Below are 20558 nucleotides of genomic sequence, written 5' to 3'. Positions count from 1 at the left end.
TAGCAAAAAATATGAGAGCTTTGTAGGCTATTTTGTTTAGCGGCTCTTTCCATTATGAGATTCAACTGATGGGCACTTAATTTCACATTTCTCCTGAATTGTTAAGATACTGAACTGAATAGACTGTAAATATTGTACAGAATTAAACATTGTTGCACTTGTTATACTCACAACATTAAAGAAAATGTATTTAAAACTGCGCGCTACTGACAAACTGCTGCAAATTTTACAGCGCCTGGAAACTCTGGATTCAGGTCGAGGGGAGCAGGCGGAGGGGTAAAACTAACGCGCAAAGCTTCCGAGAAGAGAATGGCAGCTCCAGGGGAGGAAGTGGCTTCACTAATCCTTCCTTGTTTCTCGTTTCGCCAGCACCAGGGGAGGAAGTGACTTCATTGACGATTGCGTGCATGTCAATGAGAGCGAAATTTTAAAAAAAATTCGAGGCGCTAAATAGAGACTGTATAATAAATGTATTTCACAACATAAAACGAGACAAGAGCTACAAATGTCTGGGGGTGCTGCAGCTCCGCAGCCCCCCTTCGAAAGCCGCCCCTGGTTATAATGTTCACCACCCACGACGTCGGGCGCTGATCATCTTATTTGAACCCCCTTCCGTCAGATGGTGCTGACCGCAGTTTCGCATCCCATTATATATTCATCCATGGTCCGTGCTTATTATGGCGATTTTGATCATCGCGTCATCTGTTATCGATGTATGGAACTACTCATGGTTGCCTCAAAGCCTATGGCTGAGCAATCTGTTACATTGTGATCAGAGCTATAACAAAAGTCCGGGTGCGCCTCACGAATTTTTCGGCGAGTGAGCGCCTACCAGTGAGCTCTATACTAAACTGGAGGCACAACTCAATGCTTTAAAAACGTAAAGCGAATGCAGAGCGTATTGCCACAGTCTACTATACACAGTCACGAACTTCAATACTTACAAAATGTGCATCCAAAGGTAGTTGCTAACCACCAGGATCGCCACTATCGCCTCATATCATTTCCCATCCCAGTAAGGATCCCACTGGCAGTGCATGAGTTGGCAGTGCATGCGCAGTTAGCAATCTCACAACCTGCTCTTCACCATCTCACACGGTTGATGATCCTGCCCTGTGCCTCTCGTGGCTTTCTTGGGTCCCGCCTGGACTGAACTTATAAAACCAGGGCTGAATGAGTTCAGTCTTAAAAGTTAACTTGCTTTGTAGCGTCACCGGAACCCAAGCCTGACGGCAAGCAGTTACGGGCGTGAGTCTTGTCTGATTTGCCGGTGTCTAAACTCCAAGGATTATTTAACGCATTGAATTTCAACGATGAATAACATCTTTAGTTGAAAACGTTCTCCTAAAAAATACTACTAGAGCAGCTGCTTTAAAATACAGACATTACCCGAAAAATCTTATTCCGCATGTATCTAACGGTAAGAAATTATAAAATGATATTTTTAAATAATCAAAATTGTGTCTCACGGTCTTGTGTGTACAACTGAATTGTCTTCACGGCTGTCTTGATTACACTTCATGCTGGACGTTAAATGAAGTTGCACCTGTACAACAATGAGAAATTCTGGGCATTGTGTTGTGATTGGATGTGGTTAATAATCAGTTACATTCGGAATTAGGTATGTATATGCTTTCTTCTTCCACTAAGAGTACAATATAACATTAATCGGGGAATTATATATAGATCAGGCGTTCTCAACCTTTTGCTCGCGAACACCGTAGTGCTCTTTTAATAGCATTTAGTGTTCTCATCATGCGAGTAAAACTGTGCTCGCGAACACTAGGGTTATCATCCGTGCGGCAAAAGTAGGACATGTCCTCTTTTTTTTAATGATTTTATCCTGTCTAGCAGGCACTTAAAAAAGATTGAAGTGTCCGGCATTTCACATTTCAGCTAGAATTAATATCAATATTGAATAATGTGCGATATTATGCATAGAATATCTAAACAGATGGTGAAAACCTATGAAATAATTTAACTGCTTTCAATGGTTTAAGCGGGAGCACATAAAAACATAAAATATGATGACCTATTGACAAGCATTGAATTCTTACATTCTAAAAATGCCATTAGGGGCCTATTCATGATTCTAAGCTATTTTATCAATTTTATTCTTCAATGTACAAAGATATGCCAATCAAGTTAATTTTGACAAAGATTTAAGTTTAGTTAAACAATGGTGCAAATTCTTCAATTCCAATAGTTCTGCGAGCACTAAAACTTTCTCAGAACTCTAAAAAATAGGTCAATTCTATTTATTTGTCCCAAGTCACAATGGAATTGCTGAGAGAGTATTTTCGCTAATATCTGCTCAATGGACAAAAGAACGAAATCGCATGCTAACGGAGACAGTCAGAGGTATCATTATGGTGAAATATAATTTCAAGGACATGTTCTGTGAGCAATTCCATAGTTATTTGTTACAAGATATAAGTTTGTCCCTTCAGGCTCTTATGCACAAAGTGGTCTCCACCGATAAGTAGGGCACAGGTGTAATACTGATCCAGCAACTAGTGAAAAAACTGACTAAGGTGAGCCATTGTTTTTATCTTTAATTTTATTCATACCAAGTTTTAAAAAGTCTTCCTTTTTCCAGCAATGTCCCCTTATTTTAGGTTCCATGTCCTCCTGTAAAATTTCTTCTCATGGTAACTCTGGCGAACACGAACACTCCAGAGGTCCCTTTTCGAATTCAAATTTTGTTGAACGAGCCGTAACAAATAGTGTTCCTAGCCATCCATTATAATATTTAAGCGACCAGATGTGCCTTCTCGTATTTCATGGTGCGCAACTTAATACCTTTCAATACAGTGTGAATGTACAGAAAAATCAATATTGTTCAAGAGAATTATATGGCTGCCCATACGGAACTTGAAATGATAGATCTCTATTCCTCCTTAGTACTAAATATTGTATTTTGTTTTAAACCGAGAAATTCAGAGCCTCTGAGGAGCGTAAGATACATTAAATTCCAAATATTGTGAATTGCTTCAAATGTTTATGTTCGGGACGACTAACCTATGCGAAAAACTTTCCCACTAATGAAATAACAAAAGATCACGATTAGCTGAACAGATCTAATTCATGTAGCTATAAGCAAGTTATCTTCGGATATCATTGGAATTCTTAGTGACATTCAAGTTCAATGATATTATTACCTTGGTGAGAGTTTTAACAATGTATTTATTTATTTATTTTAATTATGTATTCATATATTAAACCTGTTCGATTGCATGGTGCTCGCTCATTTACTATTACAAGTGGGCGGTTCTCACAATCTTAAAAAGGTTGAGAACCTGTGGTCTAGATGGACATATTTCTCCGTAAATATCTAGTTATCGGATAAAAGTCAAATGTCCCCGTTATCTGATGCACGAATGTGTAGTGAATAATTTAAAAAAACGCTGGAAGTGACTAATATTATTCTAATGAACATAACTTACGTAAGTTTCAAAAGAAAATTTGAAGTATGTCAGTTGTTAATGAGATAAATCAGATTAGAGCCGTGGAGAATGGTGGGTGAAAAGTGTGACCAATGGCTTCTCAATTAAGATCTTTGAGACTATAACCCAGGCATGCCAAAACCCTGCACATTGTGCACTTGTCTCTGTGCGATGTGCAGTTCCAATTCCCCTACCTAGAAGGAGTGAATTGGCTTGGAGGGGAACGCGACAGGGCTGTACATTACCTGAAGTAGCAGAACAGCTTTGGTTTCAGTAACACAGATCAGTACGGGTGCTCGTTGAGCTGTGATTGTGAATGCGTTATGAAAAATTAAGTGAGCAGTCCACAGATTTAACGAAGAAGAGAAATCACGAATCATATAACATAATTGTTATAATATTTTCCTCAGCCAACAGTAATTACTTTAAAATAAAAGGCTTTCATCATCTCATGTGGGCATAATAGTGATGTGAGAATTTAAATGTGATTAGTAAAGTTCTCAAATTATGATATTCGCAAGCTCTTATTTCTTAATCAGTACTCTCACGGCAAGACAAACGTTACAGTAGTATTGTTTTGGAGTCTGTACTAACACAGCCATCAAAGGTTAGACGACTTACAACTTTTATTTGATAAGCTGATAAGTGATGAGAATATTGAGTGAGGAATACATCTGAAGCTATTAAGGTTGTAAGGGAACAAAGAAAGCAACTATTTGTAGGACGGAAAAATTTTCTGGAAAAATATATAATGGCGAATTTTTCATCTCACGTTACTATATTATATTAATATACTTACGTTAATAAATCTTTAAACCTGACATAAAGAAAATGTCCTCGCTTTACAGCTCTTTTAACTCATTTCAGTAACTCTCCCAACTTGCTGATACTTGCTCTCAACGTTTTTCAAATAAACTATGTATAAATTTAAATTCAAGCTTAATTTATCCAGTTTATTAAAAATGTTAATTTATATTAAGTAGGCTACAGGCAGGAAATGATTCTAGTATAAAAGCCTCACAATGTCCTATTGCATGTAATTGGGAGTAAAATATTGTAACTTTTATGCAACAATATCTGACTTCTATTTCTAACTTTAGCCACACACCCGTCAACAATGGGTATTCCACTCAACACAGAACACAGTAGTCCTTATTGCACTCCACCGAACGACAATGACAATTCATGTGTATTATTGAGAAGAACAACAATGTACTCCTAATTTCAACTAATGTTCACAAAGCACTATGTACAAAACAAAACTGTCAGTTCACAGTTCGTTCGCCTTGGCTAGGTCTTCTAGCTCACTCACTCACGTTCACGATTCTTTGAACCCCAAGCCTACAATATTTTCGTTAACATTTGTGCACCAGTGGTCCCAATAATGCTTTACGAACAATAAAAGAGTATTACTTTGAAATAATCAGTACCTACTACGTAAAATGAAATACTGTGTTCGTTTTTTGTTGTTTTTAAATTACTGCAATATTTATATTTTCTTCAAATACTGTATACAAATCATGTAAATAAATGATTCTTTACAAACGGCTGCTTTGTGAATTATAACTTAAGTAAGTCTATTGTTTCTTGTGTTACAATTATTGTCAAATAATTGTGTTTTTTTTCCTTCTGCTAAGTGTGTTTATAATGTCCAAATGTCAATTTAATTGAACACTAGAAGTGCAGAATAGCTCCTTGTACATCCCTCCATCTAAGAACTGGTAAGAGCAACACGTGAATGATGCAATCTGCACAGACCGGCGTTCCGCGCACATACACTGCACATTCGATGTCTGATTTCTGGCATGCCTGCTATAACCAAAAGAAGGTAAATAATCAAAACAAACGATATTGTGTTCGGAGGTTGTATTACATTTGTTTTGGTACGGTATACACTGGAACTGCAACCATGATCGCTCTTGAGGATAAGGAACGCAAAAGAAACGTCTGCCCATAGGAAACTACAGGTTTCCGCGCACTGCAATAGATTGGAAAGGAATCTCCATAAAATCTAATAGCCTAAGTCAGAAGCAAAGGCAGTTTGGAGTATGAGTGGTGTATGTAAACTAGACAGTGACACATCATTAAATATTATAATTTTTTGCCGATTGTTAGAAATGCTGTATAATGCCATTAATTCAGTTTCGACGGAATTTGAGAAAGGAAGTAGGGCCTAGCACACTTCATTTCTAAGTGAAGGGCAAAATTTGATGTCTTATGGTATGACATACCTAGGCCTAGGCATAGAAAGTAGAGGCTTTAAGTTCTTGTGTGCAATTCAAATGGTTAATTATTTATATAGAATCTCAATATAACTAGAAACAGTAACTAATTCAGGTGCAAGATGTATAAGTATATTCACACTTGCAATATAATTAACAAGGGCTCGCCGATCTTTCACAAGGTACGTAACAAGGTTAGTGGGTTAGTTGCGGGGATATCTAAGTGACTAACCCACTAACCTGATCATATATCTTGTAAAAGACCATCCGTCCCTTGCTAATTACCAGTAATTGATTTTATTATAACGGAAATATATTCTATTAGGCCTACTTATTTACGTAATAATATTACTTTCCGTTTAATTTTTCGACGTTTTTGCAGCAAATATTTCACTTACATATTTTGATTTTGACATACACAATAGAACATTAAAATTTTAGAACATTTTTCCTATACAAATCTGTTAAATATTATTTCTCGGCGATGTCTGTATTTTAATGCATCTGTTCTAACAGTATCTTTTTTTTTTTTTTTCATTGAAGGACTTTTGAGTAGATTATTTTACGACGCTTTATCAACATCTTTGGTTATTTAGCGTCTGAATGAGATGAAGGTGACAATGCCGGTGAAATGAGTCCAGGGTCCATCACCGAAAGTTACCCAGCATTTGCTCATATTGGGTTGAGGGAAAACCCAGGAAAAAACCTCAACCAGGTATCTTGCCCCGACCGGGAATCGTCTGGTTTCGCGGCCAGACGCGCTGACCGTTACTCCACAGGTGTGAACTAAGAAGGACTTTTGAACTAATGATGTTATTCATCGTTGAAATTCAAGGCATCAAATAATTCTTGGAGCCCATTATCTCATTTCATTTATTCAATTTATTGTATTCCATACATCTTAAGCTGAATTCACAGTAGGGTTGCCATCTGTCCCGATTTTGTTGGGATCGTCCCTACTTTTTTGTAACTGTCCCGTGTCCCAACACCAGTATGACAGGACGCCCAAATGTCCCTACTTTTCTGTTTTCAGATTACAAGCCGAGTTTTATTATTGAGTCTTCTTAAGGTTTTACGTCAAATAATATTTGTAATAATATTACTAATATTTAGAGGAACAGAGATTGAGGGTTTTTGAGAATAAGGTTCTTAGGAAAATGTTTGGGGCTAAGAGGGATGAAGTTACAGGAGAATGGAGAAAATTACACAACGCAGAGCTGCAAGCATTGTATCCTTCACCTGACATAATTAGGAACATTAAATCCAGACGTTTGAGATGGGCAGGACATGTAGCACGTATGGGCGAATCCAGAAATGCATATAGAGTGTTAGTTGGGAGGCCAGAGGGGAAAAGACCTTTGGGGAGGCCGAGACGTAGATGGGAAGATAATATTAAAATGGATTTGAGGGAGTTGGGCTATGATGTAGAGACTGGATTAATCTTGCTTAGAATAGGGACCAATAGCAGGCTTATGTGAGGGCGGCAATGAACCTCCGGGTTCCTCAAAAGCCAGTAAGTAAATATTAGTATTTTTTTTTTTAACTTCTATAGTTGGTCATCTTGATAACTGTTTAAATTTACAAATGGAAGAACGAGCAACAATGGGTTCGTGTTTTTATTTCTAAGAAATAAAGTCACTGCAGTTCGTGTTTCATTGTCGCATTGTGGTGTGAAAATTCAATGAAGACTAGATTGGTGGCAGTTATAAATTGCAGTGCACGTAGGCAGTTTTGTAAGACGCAGACATTGTTTCTGACATACGAGTATTAGGGGTTCGTTTCAATAAAATTTCTCTTAATTAAAGGCAAACAACAGTGGAAGTGAATGCAGTGATAGTGATAAGTTATGACAGTCAAAATGATAAACGGAAGAAAATGATGAAAAGATTGTGTGCATTTTATAATGAATGGTTACAAGATAAACAGTTTAAAAGTTGTTTAGCGAAATGTGATGACGAAGGCATGGAAAAATGTGTAGTGTGTCCTGCTTCGTTTTCAATAAAAAGCGAGAGAAACATAAACTTTTTGTTGCATCAAGTCCTACAACTAAATCGATTGAAAATTTTTTAGCGTGAAACATTCTTCTATTGAAAGTGAAGTTACAGCTGCTGAATTGTCGTTTGCATATCATGCAGTAATGCATAACCATAATTATCTTTCTACTGATAATGACATTAAGTTAGTGAGTGACATTTTCAAACATTCGGAATTAGTCCATAACTTCACTGTGGACGTACAAAATGTGAGATGCTTGTTCAAATGTATTGGCTCCTCATTCCGTAGAATTAGTAGAGAATGACTTAAAAGATGACACTTTTTTCTCTGTTTCGACAGATGCCTCAAATAAAGGCAGTATTAAGTGCTTTCCAGTTAGTATTAAATATTTTTCTGAGATTAGTGGAGTTAAAGAGAAATTACTTAGCTTTTATGATGATTTGAATGTAACAGCTGACGGTATTTTTGAGAAACTGAAATCTATTTTAGATGGACACGATTTGAAAGTTTCTAATATATCAAGTTTTGGTGCAGGCAATGCAGCAGTCAACTATGGAAAACACCACTAGTTTTTCAGAATTTCAAATTTTTAAATGATAACATAGTTCAAGCGAATTGTAATTGTCACGTTATTCATAACATGGCCAAAAATGCATGCAAAGTGATGAAATTTGATGTCGAGTGTCTAGTACTAAAAGTTTATAACCAGTTTTCGTCTTCTAATAAGAAAACTAATAAGTTCAAAAACTTTTTTCAGTTTGTTGAACAAGAATATTCAACAATTTTAAGGCATATTCCAGTTCGGTGGTTGTCCCTATTGCCAGCTGTAGATCGTTTGCTCAAAAACTGGAATCCTATACGATCTGTATTTTCTCTCTCAATGGGAAGAAGAAGCAAGTCCTTTAGTATGGACTTTCATAAGAGGAGTAGACGAAAAAGATGAATGGTCACTTCCTTTCTTTTATATGCATTTCATTCACAGCTATATGAATTCTGTTACAACAACAATTTTACAACTCCAAAATAAAACATTCAACCTACAGATCTTTATGCTATCTTAGAATCCCTACATAAAAACATTCAATCTAAATTAAAAGATGAATTTTATGGCTTTCAAGTTAATCAAAATTTGAAGAAATTAAGCGAATCAGACCAGAAAATATTTAGAAGAGTATCAGAGGAGTCTTCATTATGTAAATAAGTGGTTCAACTTCGAGACCTCCCCTTTTAATAAATTCGCTGTCTTCAATCTGAAAGAAGTAGTGACATTTGATAGCCTTATAGAAATTGTAAATGTCCACAGCTTAGAAGTAAACGGTGATGAATTGTTTAATGACTTCATTGTTCTAAGATATGCTATTGACACTCTTAAAAACTTAGATTTACCAACTGAAAAAAATGGGCCTATTTTTTAAACAAATATGCAGTCCCTAACCTACTAAAAATAGTAAAATTTGTGTTGTCCATTCCTGTAAGTAATGCGCATGTAGAAGGAGGATTTTCTTTAATGAAAAACTTGTGGAGAGAAGAAAGAAATAAACTTCACTTAAAATCAGTGGAAAGTGAACTTCCGGTTAAAATAAACTATAATGTGAGTTGTTCCGAATTTCATCAATATGCTCTATATGAAAAGCAACTTCTAAAGGCTGCTGCATCAGATAAGAAGTACATGTATAAGTTGCAGCCTTCGCCTCAGCCCCATGATTTGTACAAGGCATCATGTTCGTACTAAGGTAAACATAATTAATTCAATACCTTTAGAAATTTTTAATGTAGTATTTGTAGTTTACTTTTAATTTAAAGTATTTAAAGTTTAATTTGTAAAATGGAATACCGCCTCTTTAAGTTCCCGATTTTTGACTTCTTCAAGGTGACAACCCTAATCCACACTTTGTAACAAAATACGTTGGAAATCCAACACGTTATATAACTTGTTGTAGAAACGCAAAGAAAATATTATATGACATGAGTTTTTTGTGTTATGTAGCAAGATATACATTGTGTCCACCATGAACCTGACACATTTCATTTGGCTGCCAAAAATCAATGATTGGAAATAAGTTGGTAACATGCATTGCAATATGTAGAGAAACTGTGGAAATTTCGTTGGCTATTTTTAAAAACCCGCGCGAGAGGTTGTACGTGGCGCTGCGGTAGCTTAAGTCAAAATGGCGACAGCCGAAGAGCCAGCACAAGCGATCTGGTGGTATGCTGAAACAAATTCGGTGATTCAAGTGCAACGCAACTTTCGGCGCGTGTTCCAGAAGGACTCACCATCACGGAACACCATTAAGACATGGAAACAGCACTTTTTGGCAACGGGAAGTGTGGTGAAATTGCATGGTGGCGGTAATGTGAGCGTATCAGAGGAGCATGTAGCAGCAGTGAGACAGGCTTATGAACGAAGTCCACGCAAGTCAGTTCGACAAGCGGGACGAGAACTGCAGATGCCGAAGTCCACGGCACATAAGATACTGCATCGCTCTCTTGAGTTTCGTGCATACAAATTGCACTTGGTTCATGAACTGAAGCCAGATGACGGTAATAAGAGGCAGGCATTTGCTATCGACATGTTACAACACATTGATGAAGACCCAGCATTTTAAACTCGCATTGCTTTTTCTGATGAGGCCACTTTTCATTTATCGGGCAAAGTCAACACACATAATGCGCGTATTTGGGGGTCAGAAAACCCACGCTGTATTGTGGAACAGATTCGTGACAGCCCGAAATTAAATGTGTGGTGCGGATTGATGCACAATTTGATCATCGGCCCCTTTTTCTTTGCAGAACAAACAGTTACGCGCAATACCTACCTCGACATGTTGGATCAATTTGTTGTGCCTCAGTTAATGCATTTGCAGCCGAACGTCATCTTTCAACAGGACTGCGCCCCACCACATTGGAGCCTGATCGTTCGAGAATTTCTCGACACACAATATCCCGGTCGCTGGATTGGGCGTGATGGACCGGCAAGATGGCCACCTCGATCACCAGATATTACCCCTCTAGACTTTTTCTTGTGGGGATATGTCAAGAACAAAGTATAGAGGCCACAAAATTCCTGACCTTCAACAGCTACGCGGCCGCATAAGAGATGCCGTCAATTCCGTTACGCCCGAGATGCTTCAGAAGACCTGGCAGGAAATTGAATTCAGGCTAGATGTTCTTCGTGCAACGAGAGGATCTCATGTTGAGGTGTACTGATTTTTTAAATAAAAGTTGGTGAGTTACTCTTGATATTGCATGCATTGTTTTCTTTTTACCCCAAGCAGTATGAATTATACAGCAATTTCAAATGTGTCAGGTTCATGGTGGACACCCTGTATGTTATCCATCGGGTGTCGGTCAAGATCAAAAGATGTTATAAAACGTTATGTAACATGTTTACGCATCATGTAACTTGTTATAAAACATTGTTGCTTACTCATTGTGTGCGTTTTACCATTGGTTATGTATTTCGAGTGGCGTCTATTACATTATTAGAAAGTCGCGCTCTCTCTGCAATGGAGAATTCTAGGCGGTATTACCTGATAATGTATCAACTATTTTAATTTAAAGAATATAATATACATTTTGCGAGTTATTACAAACTTACAGAATTGACCAAAAAATTAACTTTTAACTCAAAATTTGACATAAAAGCAGAGGCTTTGCTCCCATCCAACATTTATTGAATAACACTTTGCGACGTCAGTCTTCAATTTACCTGTAAGATAGATAGTGAGTCCACACCTATGGCGCTTTTTGCCGCGAAACCAGGTGGCTCGGGTTCCAATCCCGGTTGAGACAAGTTACCTGGTTGAGGTTTTTTCTGGGCTTTTCCCTCAACCCAACATGAGCAAATGTTGGCTAACTGTAGGTACTTGACCCCGGACTCATTTCACCGACATTAACACCTTCATCCCATTCAAACGCTGAATAACCTGAGATTTTGATATGGCGTCGTAAAATAACCTACTAAAAATGAATTAAAAAAAATGTATTACTATTTGTCCCTGGAATTAACATGCTTGCTCGCCCATGCTCATGAAGACATACGTCTGCTCACACAGAAATAACCAAATTACGGAGACGTGGAATTATTATTTAGCAAAGTATTCAGTCACTGCAAGTAATTTACATTCTGCATATTCATCCAAGTTTCTTCATTTCAGTCGTGATGAACGTAATCAAGATGGAACCCGAGGTTGACCCACTGGCTGTACAAACAAGTGATAATACGGATATAGAACAGAAGCAGCATTTATCTGAGGTATACTAGAGTAATTATTAGTTATTTCCTGAACGCGTCATTTATAACAATAGGCTATAGCGTGTGACAGAATAAATTATCCTGTAGTAATCTGGACGCGACAGCCTACACAGGCCAAGGCCGACTAGCCACCTGCTGTCCTCACGTCCACATGCCTCGACAGAGGATGTCATATCTCTGCAGCTGTTGCAACTGGTCCATGGAACCGGATTTCGCTAACTGAATCAGAAATTTGCAAAAGGGACGAAGTCCGAAAAAGTAAATTTTAAGAAAGCAACAAAAAAACTTTTTGTATGGGTCTGGGTGTATGACAGTCCAAACATGTTGATACACAATTTAATTGTGTACATTATATAGGACTTGGTTCCATGAGAAGTAATCCAATAAGAGTGTATGGAGAGACAGAAACGGGTATAAACTCAATTTGCAAAAAATATGGACTTGGTCCCTTTTGCAAATTCCTGATTCAGTTATTGTATGTAGTGCCTGAAATTTATTACATGATTGGATCGGCACCGCTACCATACACTGCCTAAAGTTTTGTGAAAAATATTTCTTCCTGCGTGAGGTATGTAAGTTTCTATCAGTGAGAAAATGTTCCTGTTTAGAAGATGACAGGAAACAATGACCCCTTATGTCTTACCGTTGTAATTGTTTGGAGTTACATACTGTGTAGCGTCCATTCAACTTGTCTTGCTACAGTAATATGGGGAGAGATGTCAAAGGTCACCGTTTCTGCTTGAATCGGCATTGAACAGAATAACATTTTCACTGTGTTGTGCAACTGATTACTCCCAGAAGTAGTGACTAAGGCCGGGTGCGACGCGACATTTTGCTTTACAATGCCTCGTGACAACTTAAAATTGTCTGCTCGCGACAATTGATTTGCTAGCTGTATGGGTTTGGAAAACTGGCCTAGGCTATAACATGGCATCAATGAAAGAGGACTGTCTATATGAGAAATTCTATTGTATTTGGTTATTATTTCCTACGGATGCCTAATACCCCTAAAAATCTATGGGATTGAAAGAATCTTAAAATTAAATACTACTAATGTAGTGCACAAACGTCATTTTGTATGTTTATGACTACTTCACGACTCATAATAAAGAAAAATAATATATTAAATTAATAATGAGTGATAGTTTAAAGCAGAGAAGTAGGTCTACTACAAATTATTATTAATTATCATTCACGTGGTACTGTCATCTCATTTGCAATTTCTCGCATATTTTTAGAAACCACATTATTGTCGTGATTTTATTTCAAAGATTGTACAGAAGGAAATATAAAAATTGGAGATTTATCCTTCGAAGAGGTGGAAAAATTCAAATATCTTGGAGCAACAGTAACAAATATAAATGACACTCGGGAGGAAATTAAACGCAGAATAAATATGGGAAATGCGTGTTATTATTCGGTTGAGAAGCTCTTATCATCCAGTCTGCTGTCCAAAAATCTGAAAGTTAGAATTTATAAAACAGTTATATTACCGGTTCTTCTGTATGGTTGTGAAACTTGGACTCTCACTCTGAGAGATTAACATAGGTTAAGGGTGTTTGAGAATAAGGTGCTTAGGAAAATATTTGGGGCTAAGCGGGATGAAGTTACAGGAGAATGGAGAAAGTTACACAACGCAGAACTGCAAGCATTCTATTCTTCACCTGACATAATTAGGAACTTAAAATCCAGACGTTTGAGATGGGCAGGGCATGTAGCACGTATGGGCGAATCCAGAAATGCATATAGAGTGTTAGTTGGGAGACCAGAGAGAAAAAGACCTTTAGGGAGGCCGAGACGTAGATGGGAGGATAATATTAAAATGGATTTGAGGGAGGTGAGGTATGATGATAGAGACTGGATTAATCTTGTACAGGATAGGGACTGATGGCGGGCTTATGTGAGGGCGGCAATGAACCTTCGGGTTCCTTAAAAGCCATTTGTAAGTAAGTAAGTAAGGTATCTTTCCTGTACTAAAACAACTCATTATCCGCATCGAGGTCCATTCTGAATAATGTGCACTACACAACAATAGAATCAGATGGAGCTAAAAGGAATTAAGTCACTTTTGACAACTTTTCAGGAGAAGCAAAAAATATTCCACTAATACCACAAATATTATATTTTTATGTTATAGAAGGCAAAAGAATATTTAAAAGTCTTAGGGTGCTATTCATAGACATTTCGCAGCACACGCTACGAGCGTCTAAGGTAGCCCCTGCTGTCCACTGGTTACTAGTACAGAATTAAAATCATATCCTATCGCTAACACTGGTTTATGAATACGAAAAACGCTGATAATCCACCGAAAGCCTACGCTAAAAAGTCTATGAATACGGCCCTTAGTTCCTTTTTCCACCGTTCGATGCGCATGACATCTTTTGTTCAAATTGTCGCATAACCCAAAACTTCATATTTTGACTTAATTCCTTTCAGCTCCAACTGATTCAATAGTATTTTTGTAGATAATGAAAGCGTGCAATCATAGCCACTACTAACGCATGTGCAGTACACTGCAGCTATCAGACAGAGTCCTCGCGACGAACTTCAAGCAGTCATTCGATGTTGTCTCTCTGTGTTGTTTGCGACAATCGCACCATGTCTGGTTCTGTGTGCACCACATAGTAAGAAATCAATGGGAGACAAATACCATCAGCCAAAATGTTGCGCCATTCCGCGCCACGTGTGATTCTGTGTGCACCCGGCCTATATCAACTAATTAATTCATTCATTATTTTTTGTCCAAGCGCAGGCTCTTCACTGCAGCTCTAGCGTTTTGCAGATTTTCTCGGGAAACATAACCGCTGTAGCTTCTCGTTGCTTTCTGCATGTAATAAGATCGCAGCCTGGAGGTGAGGAGAGTTGATTTGACTAATCAGGCCCTTCGGACTGCACAAGGGTTATGTAACTGATTCAGTAACTCATATTAAAACATGATTTACATTTCCTGACATAGCTATTCTAATAGTTTAATAGAGATTATGTGCCGGCTATTAGAAAACAAACTAGGCATGTCTTTGAACGAAGCAATATCAATAGTTGTATATTTTCACGTGCTGTGCTAAGAGGATTCTCACAGAAATATTCTACTATTGCCTTTGGAGTGGCACATTCATCTCATTGACATTAGGACTAATAAAAGACTGGACAGACTTTAAAATAGTGACTGGTGTTCGTATAGTTCGAGAAAATCTGGAAATGCGAAATATTACAATTTAAATTATTATATACCAGTAATCATTATGATCTCCGTTTTTCAGGAAGGAAATTTATTAGATGCGGATGTGACTGGAATAAAAATGGAATATATGGGCCACAGTGATGACCTCAAGTTAGAGATGGCATTTGAGCAAACTGCAGTACCGATTGGCTCTCCCATCGTGAAGACTGAAACTGAGGTGAGTTCAGTTTATGAAGTGTTGGTCGATAGTTACATAATAGGCTCATTGAACCATTCTTTCCGAAAACGCTGCTGATATCTGCGAAGCATTTTTTAAAGTAGATGCGCACTAATGCACCAGATATAATGGAATATAACTCCGTTCACACAGCCTTGAACTTAAATGTCATCCTCAACTAAGATTAACTTAGTACTGAACCAAGCAACGAGCCAATGCGCATTCATATCGCAATGTTTGGGCGCGCTTCCGAACAGGGACAGTGGCTTTCCCCTAAGGTTAGAGCTCAGTTTAGGAGTGTGTGTATTAATCGAACAAAATGCCATATAAACATGCGTCCTATTCTCAATATTTTCTAGCCCCTAATTTTCGATTAATACACACACACCTAAACTGAGCTCTAACCTTAGGGGAAATGCCACTGTCCCTGTTCGGAAGCGCGCCCTAATGTTTCTTACTAAGGGTGGGAGGGACAGATGGTAAGCAGATCACGTATTCCTGCATGATGATACATGTTTCAGCTCGTCTCTGCATTGCAGCATATTGTGTGCTTACCATGAATAGTTTGAGATTAATATTTATACGATATTAAATAAATCTATCCAAAACTGGATTAAACCAATGAAGCCTCCTGCCTGCTGAGTGAAGGAAATAAGCTAGATTCCCCACTAAGTGCTGTCGAATTATTTTTGCCGCTAAGTCAAACATAAAAAAAAAAATAGTAGGTTATTTTACGACGCTGTATCACCATCTCAGGTTATTTATCGTTTGAATGAGGTGAAGGTGATAATGCCGGTGAAATGAGTCTGTGGTCCTGCACTGATAGTTACCCAACATTTGCTCACAATGGTTTGAGGGAAAACCTCGGAAGAAACCTTAACCAGTTAACTTGCTCCGATAGGGAATCGAACCCGGGCCACCTGGTTTTGCGGCCAGACGTGCTAACCGCTTCTCCACAGGTGTAGACTAAAATAAAAAAAAACTAAATTGGCAACACTGTTTAAGTGTATCCTCTAGGTTATAGTTTCCATTTACTTATTTCTTTGTAATAAACTCTGCAGAAAAAACAGTGACAATATGTTCAGAAATATTTCAACAATTACCAGTACTGGTATTGTGAATACATTTTATAAACAAAACGCCATCTACAAAAACTGGTAATCTCTGTGGATTCAATAACTCAGGAATAAGTAACCTTGGAATAAACGATCATCATGCAACACGGTATTGCATTTATTCTTTAGCCATTCCACGAATATTTATTCCAAGATTTATACTGCTATCATACAACTGGGTTACTTATTAGAGTATGTAAGTTATTTTCAGAAGGAACGCCTGGCCTGTTATTATTAGACGTTACTTTTGTTCCTTAAGCTTTCTACTTTCGATTGTCTTCAGAAATAGGTAGCAAATACAGAATCAGATTCATGGCTAATATACATGAAGTGAACTTTAAAATATTTAAATGAATTATTTCTTGTGATGCGTTTATATTCTACAGGAAAGAAATATATCGAATATGGGAGGCTTGAAGACAGAATGTGTGGACCCCAGTTGTGATCTCACATCAGACGTAAATGCTGAAGACACACAGGTGCCTTTTTGCTTTGCTGTGGTGAAGTGTGAAGTTGAAGACACTCCAAATGCTGTCAACTCTCCTGTGTTGAAGTCTGAAGTTGATGTAAGTGGTTCCCTATCAGTGTACTGATCTACTGACAGTGCATTTTGTAGTTTATCAGAGTCAATTAATTTAGAAAACTGTTAATAGTTTTCATTTTTTCAGTATTTCCTCAACCTAAACAGTTTTGATATTAGATTTGAAATAAACTAGTAATTCGCAAACATGTATTTCCAGTTGACAACAGACAATAATCCCGAAAGAATGGAGAAACATTTTCTTCGTAGTAAGAGGATTTCATTGCAACTTTTCCATACATGGGCAACTGTAGCTCTGTTCATTATTTACTCACTTTTGCAGGGAGATTTGTTGGGTGTGGACAGAGTTCACCAGGAACAGAATGTGGAAGTGTCTTCAGAAGAAGATGAAGTGTTGACTGAGAGGTGAGTGTACTGTGCTGGTTATGGTTCATAGCTTCATTTAATGATTTTGTTTTATTTTATTGGGTTATTTTACGACCCTGTATCAACATCTAGGTTATTTAGCGTCTGAATGATATGAAGGTGATAATGCCGGTGAAATGAGTCCGGGATCCAGCACCGAAAGTTACCCAGCATTTGCTCCTATTGGGTTGAGGGAAAACCCCGGAAAAAACCTCAACCAGGTAATTTGCCCCAACCGGGATTCGAACCCGGGCCACCTGGTTTCGCAGCCAGACGCGCTGACCGTTACTCCACAGGTGTGGACTCATTTAATGATGATGTAGACAAATTTTATCATGTATAGCGCGGTTTTGTTTCTAATATATTTATGTGGTTATCCATATTCATATTTTTCTATTAAAATGACATAAGATTCACTAAAATTATCATTCATTATTCATAACCATATCTCCTGCTCCTATTGTATTATTCTGCTGTTCTTTGAGAGCCATGATCTCTTTTAGTTTGCGATCACAAATCACTGCTCTGATTCGCAACATTTCTACTTCAGCTGCAATCCCTGTGCATTATGCTAGTTCCCTAGTTTTTTATCATAAAGCCACATAACGTAACACTATATCCCTAAGCAATGTTAGCAACTTTCCTCTTGGAAATTACTGTATGCTATGGAAAGTATAGAAATCAATTGTATCATCACATAAACGTATTTACATCTTTACTCTAGTGCAGCATAAAAGAAAATGTGGAGGAAGAAAGGAACTGGCCACCCTATCCCATTATCTCCTGGCTTAGTTCCCTCATAAGTGATGCCTTATTGATGTCACTTGTGAGGTTCAAACCTGTCTTCGGACAGTTGACCAAACAACAAAAGAAAATATCAAGGATCAATCTTTTAGCTGGTTCACATGTTCCGGTATGCACAGTAGAATGAAAGTTTCGTTTCTAATTTTCTTAGAGATCTACCTCATTTCTTTACCTTTGTTCGTCGGAATGAACATCTTTAATTTCTTACTTGACCTTCTGACTGGTTGTGTGCTATCTCCTTTCAAATTATATCTTGTCAATTCTTACCATTTTACTGATCTGTCCCAGTGTTCATTTCGTGTTTTGTTATAGCAACAGCATTTCTGTACAATTTGTTCAACTCATTGTTTCGGTATTCACCACAGATATTTTTGTATATTTTCATTCTGATTGAATCAGTTTCACTCCTTTGTTCAGTTTTCACTCATTTTATACCTTTATTTTTTATGCTCTCTGATCACATTATTCTTGCACATCTAGAATGAAAAATGATTGATATTTAAATTAAATACCGTATGCGGAACTTCACTTTTATTCTCATTTCATTACCGTCTTATATTCCTTTTTTTGCCTTCACTTGAAAACTGTGTTGTTTAACTCCTTGAACATTCTTGTAAGCACAACGTCCACATCTGAAAAATAATGCCTATCGATCTGTAAACATATTTGTTGCATTATTCACTCTATTACGGTTTCTGTGTATTATTGAAAATTATTTGAGTTTAAAAGTTACTAGTTTTTAGGAAAAAAACAGTAAATTTGCCATCAGACACGCATATTGGAATTGGAATTGAGATTGAATTGGATATTTTCCATTGCTGTTAATGGATTTTATTTTTATTTTATTGGGTTATTTTACGACGCTGAATCAACATCTAGGTTATTTATCGTCTGAATGAAATGAAGGTGATAATGCCGGTGAAATGAGTCCGGAGTCCAGCACCGAAAGATACCCAGCATTTGCTCGTATTGGGTTGAGGGAAAACTCCGGAAAAAACCTCAACCAGGTAACTTGCCCCGACCGGGATTCGAACCCGGGCCACCTGGTTTCGTGGCCAGACGCGCTGACTGTTACTCTACAGGTGTGGACTGTTAATGGATAAAGGGTTCACAACAGATGTGAAAAATTTGTAGAAAATAACAGTTGACAGTTCCGCTATCTGCTGGCTTGCCATGTGTGAATATTGGTAGTACATATTGCTGTTCGTGTTGGTTATAAGCTCCATGGTTACTGGAATACCTTGGCTAGACAGGTAGCATTTTATTTTTAACTACATTTAGCAACAGTGTAGATTCCTTAAAATTTCATGTTTTACGTACATTGACTGGCAACTGTTGTTGGGAGAAACTAGCTGGAAACCAGCAATATCATTGGAGACCAATCCTGACTGCATTTACTGCGAACAAAGCAAAAACTGCAGACTGTACTGTAATTAACCCGTTCAGTTGATAATGTAACTCTGGACACAGCTTTCGCACGTATTACAATGAAGCAAGGTGCAGAAAGGAAAGCTTCAATTGTAAAAGGTAAAGACGTTAATATTATCCAGCCCGGAGCAGTTTTTTTAATTGGTCCTCCATTATTTTTAACAGCAATAAATGACCTTCTAGAATTCAGATCTTCCTCTGCTCTAATTACATGCTCTCAACAACGACACTCTATCACAGATGGCTTTATGGTTTGAATCTAATGGTTTCTTGCTTAATCAAGAAAAAACTATCAACTTAACTCTCAGCGTAAACTATCTAATAAATAAGGACAACAGACTCAACTACACAAAATTTCTGGGACTTTTTATAGACTTAGTTTAACATGGGATAAGCACATCGAATACATATGCACAAAGCTATCAAGAGTTTTATATTTGTTAAAGAAATTAACTACTTGCGTTTCTCAAAATTATTTAAGATGTACCTACTTTTCTTTCTTTCAGTCGATAATTCGATATGACCTAATGTACTGGGGAAATGGAACCAAAATTGGAAGCGTCTTGATTTTACAAAAGAAAGCCATTATAAATTTATGTAAATCAAACTATCTGGGACAATGTCGGCCACTTTTCAGACAATCACGGATTTTAACATCATAAATTTGTATATATATATATGATCTAGTACTTTACACTCGACAAAATATCGACAATTACTCATTAGTGGCCAATATACATGATCATGAAATTAGAAATAGTGAACAAATTAATATTCCATATTGTAGAGTACAAAGAGCAAAGCAAACTTTTTAATTATGTTGTTGTTGTTTGTTGTTGTTTTCTAATGCCAGGCGTTCGACAATAAAGTCATTTGACCTCTTGCACTCCAAACTGCAGTTTTTGCACTGAAGCACAGATTTTGAGGTGTTCCGAATCCATTTCTTGGT

At 37.4% G+C, this 20558-nt stretch overlaps 1 protein-coding gene across 5 annotated transcripts in view; it reads left to right on the top strand.

Moving 5' to 3' along the window:
• LOC138693048 (zinc finger protein ZFP2-like) overlaps positions 1–20558 on the top strand; it is an 86053-nt gene that overhangs the window by 50103 nt on the left and 15392 nt on the right. For 2 of the 5 annotated variants that reach the window (XM_069816596.1, XM_069816597.1), the window contains exons 3-6: positions 11821–11918; positions 15179–15316; positions 16818–16997; positions 17295–17377. In XM_069816596.1, coding sequence (XP_069672697.1) covers positions 11821–11918; positions 15179–15316; positions 16818–16997; positions 17295–17377 — 499 coding nt within the window. Of the gene's footprint in view, positions 1–1488; positions 1622–5599; positions 5667–8519; positions 9397–11820; positions 11919–15178; positions 15317–16817; positions 16998–17294; positions 17378–20558 lie in introns of those variants that run through there. The other 3 variants (XM_069816599.1, XM_069816598.1, XM_069816600.1) reach the window with 3 other exon arrangements.

This window comes from Periplaneta americana, chromosome 17 (assembly GCF_040183065.1).
Source record: "Periplaneta americana isolate PAMFEO1 chromosome 17, P.americana_PAMFEO1_priV1, whole genome shotgun sequence".
Lineage (NCBI taxonomy): Eukaryota > Metazoa > Arthropoda > Insecta > Blattodea > Blattidae > Periplaneta > Periplaneta americana.
The sequence above is the reverse complement of the archived record's forward strand: the minus strand, read 5'-3'. Positions and strand labels throughout refer to the sequence as shown.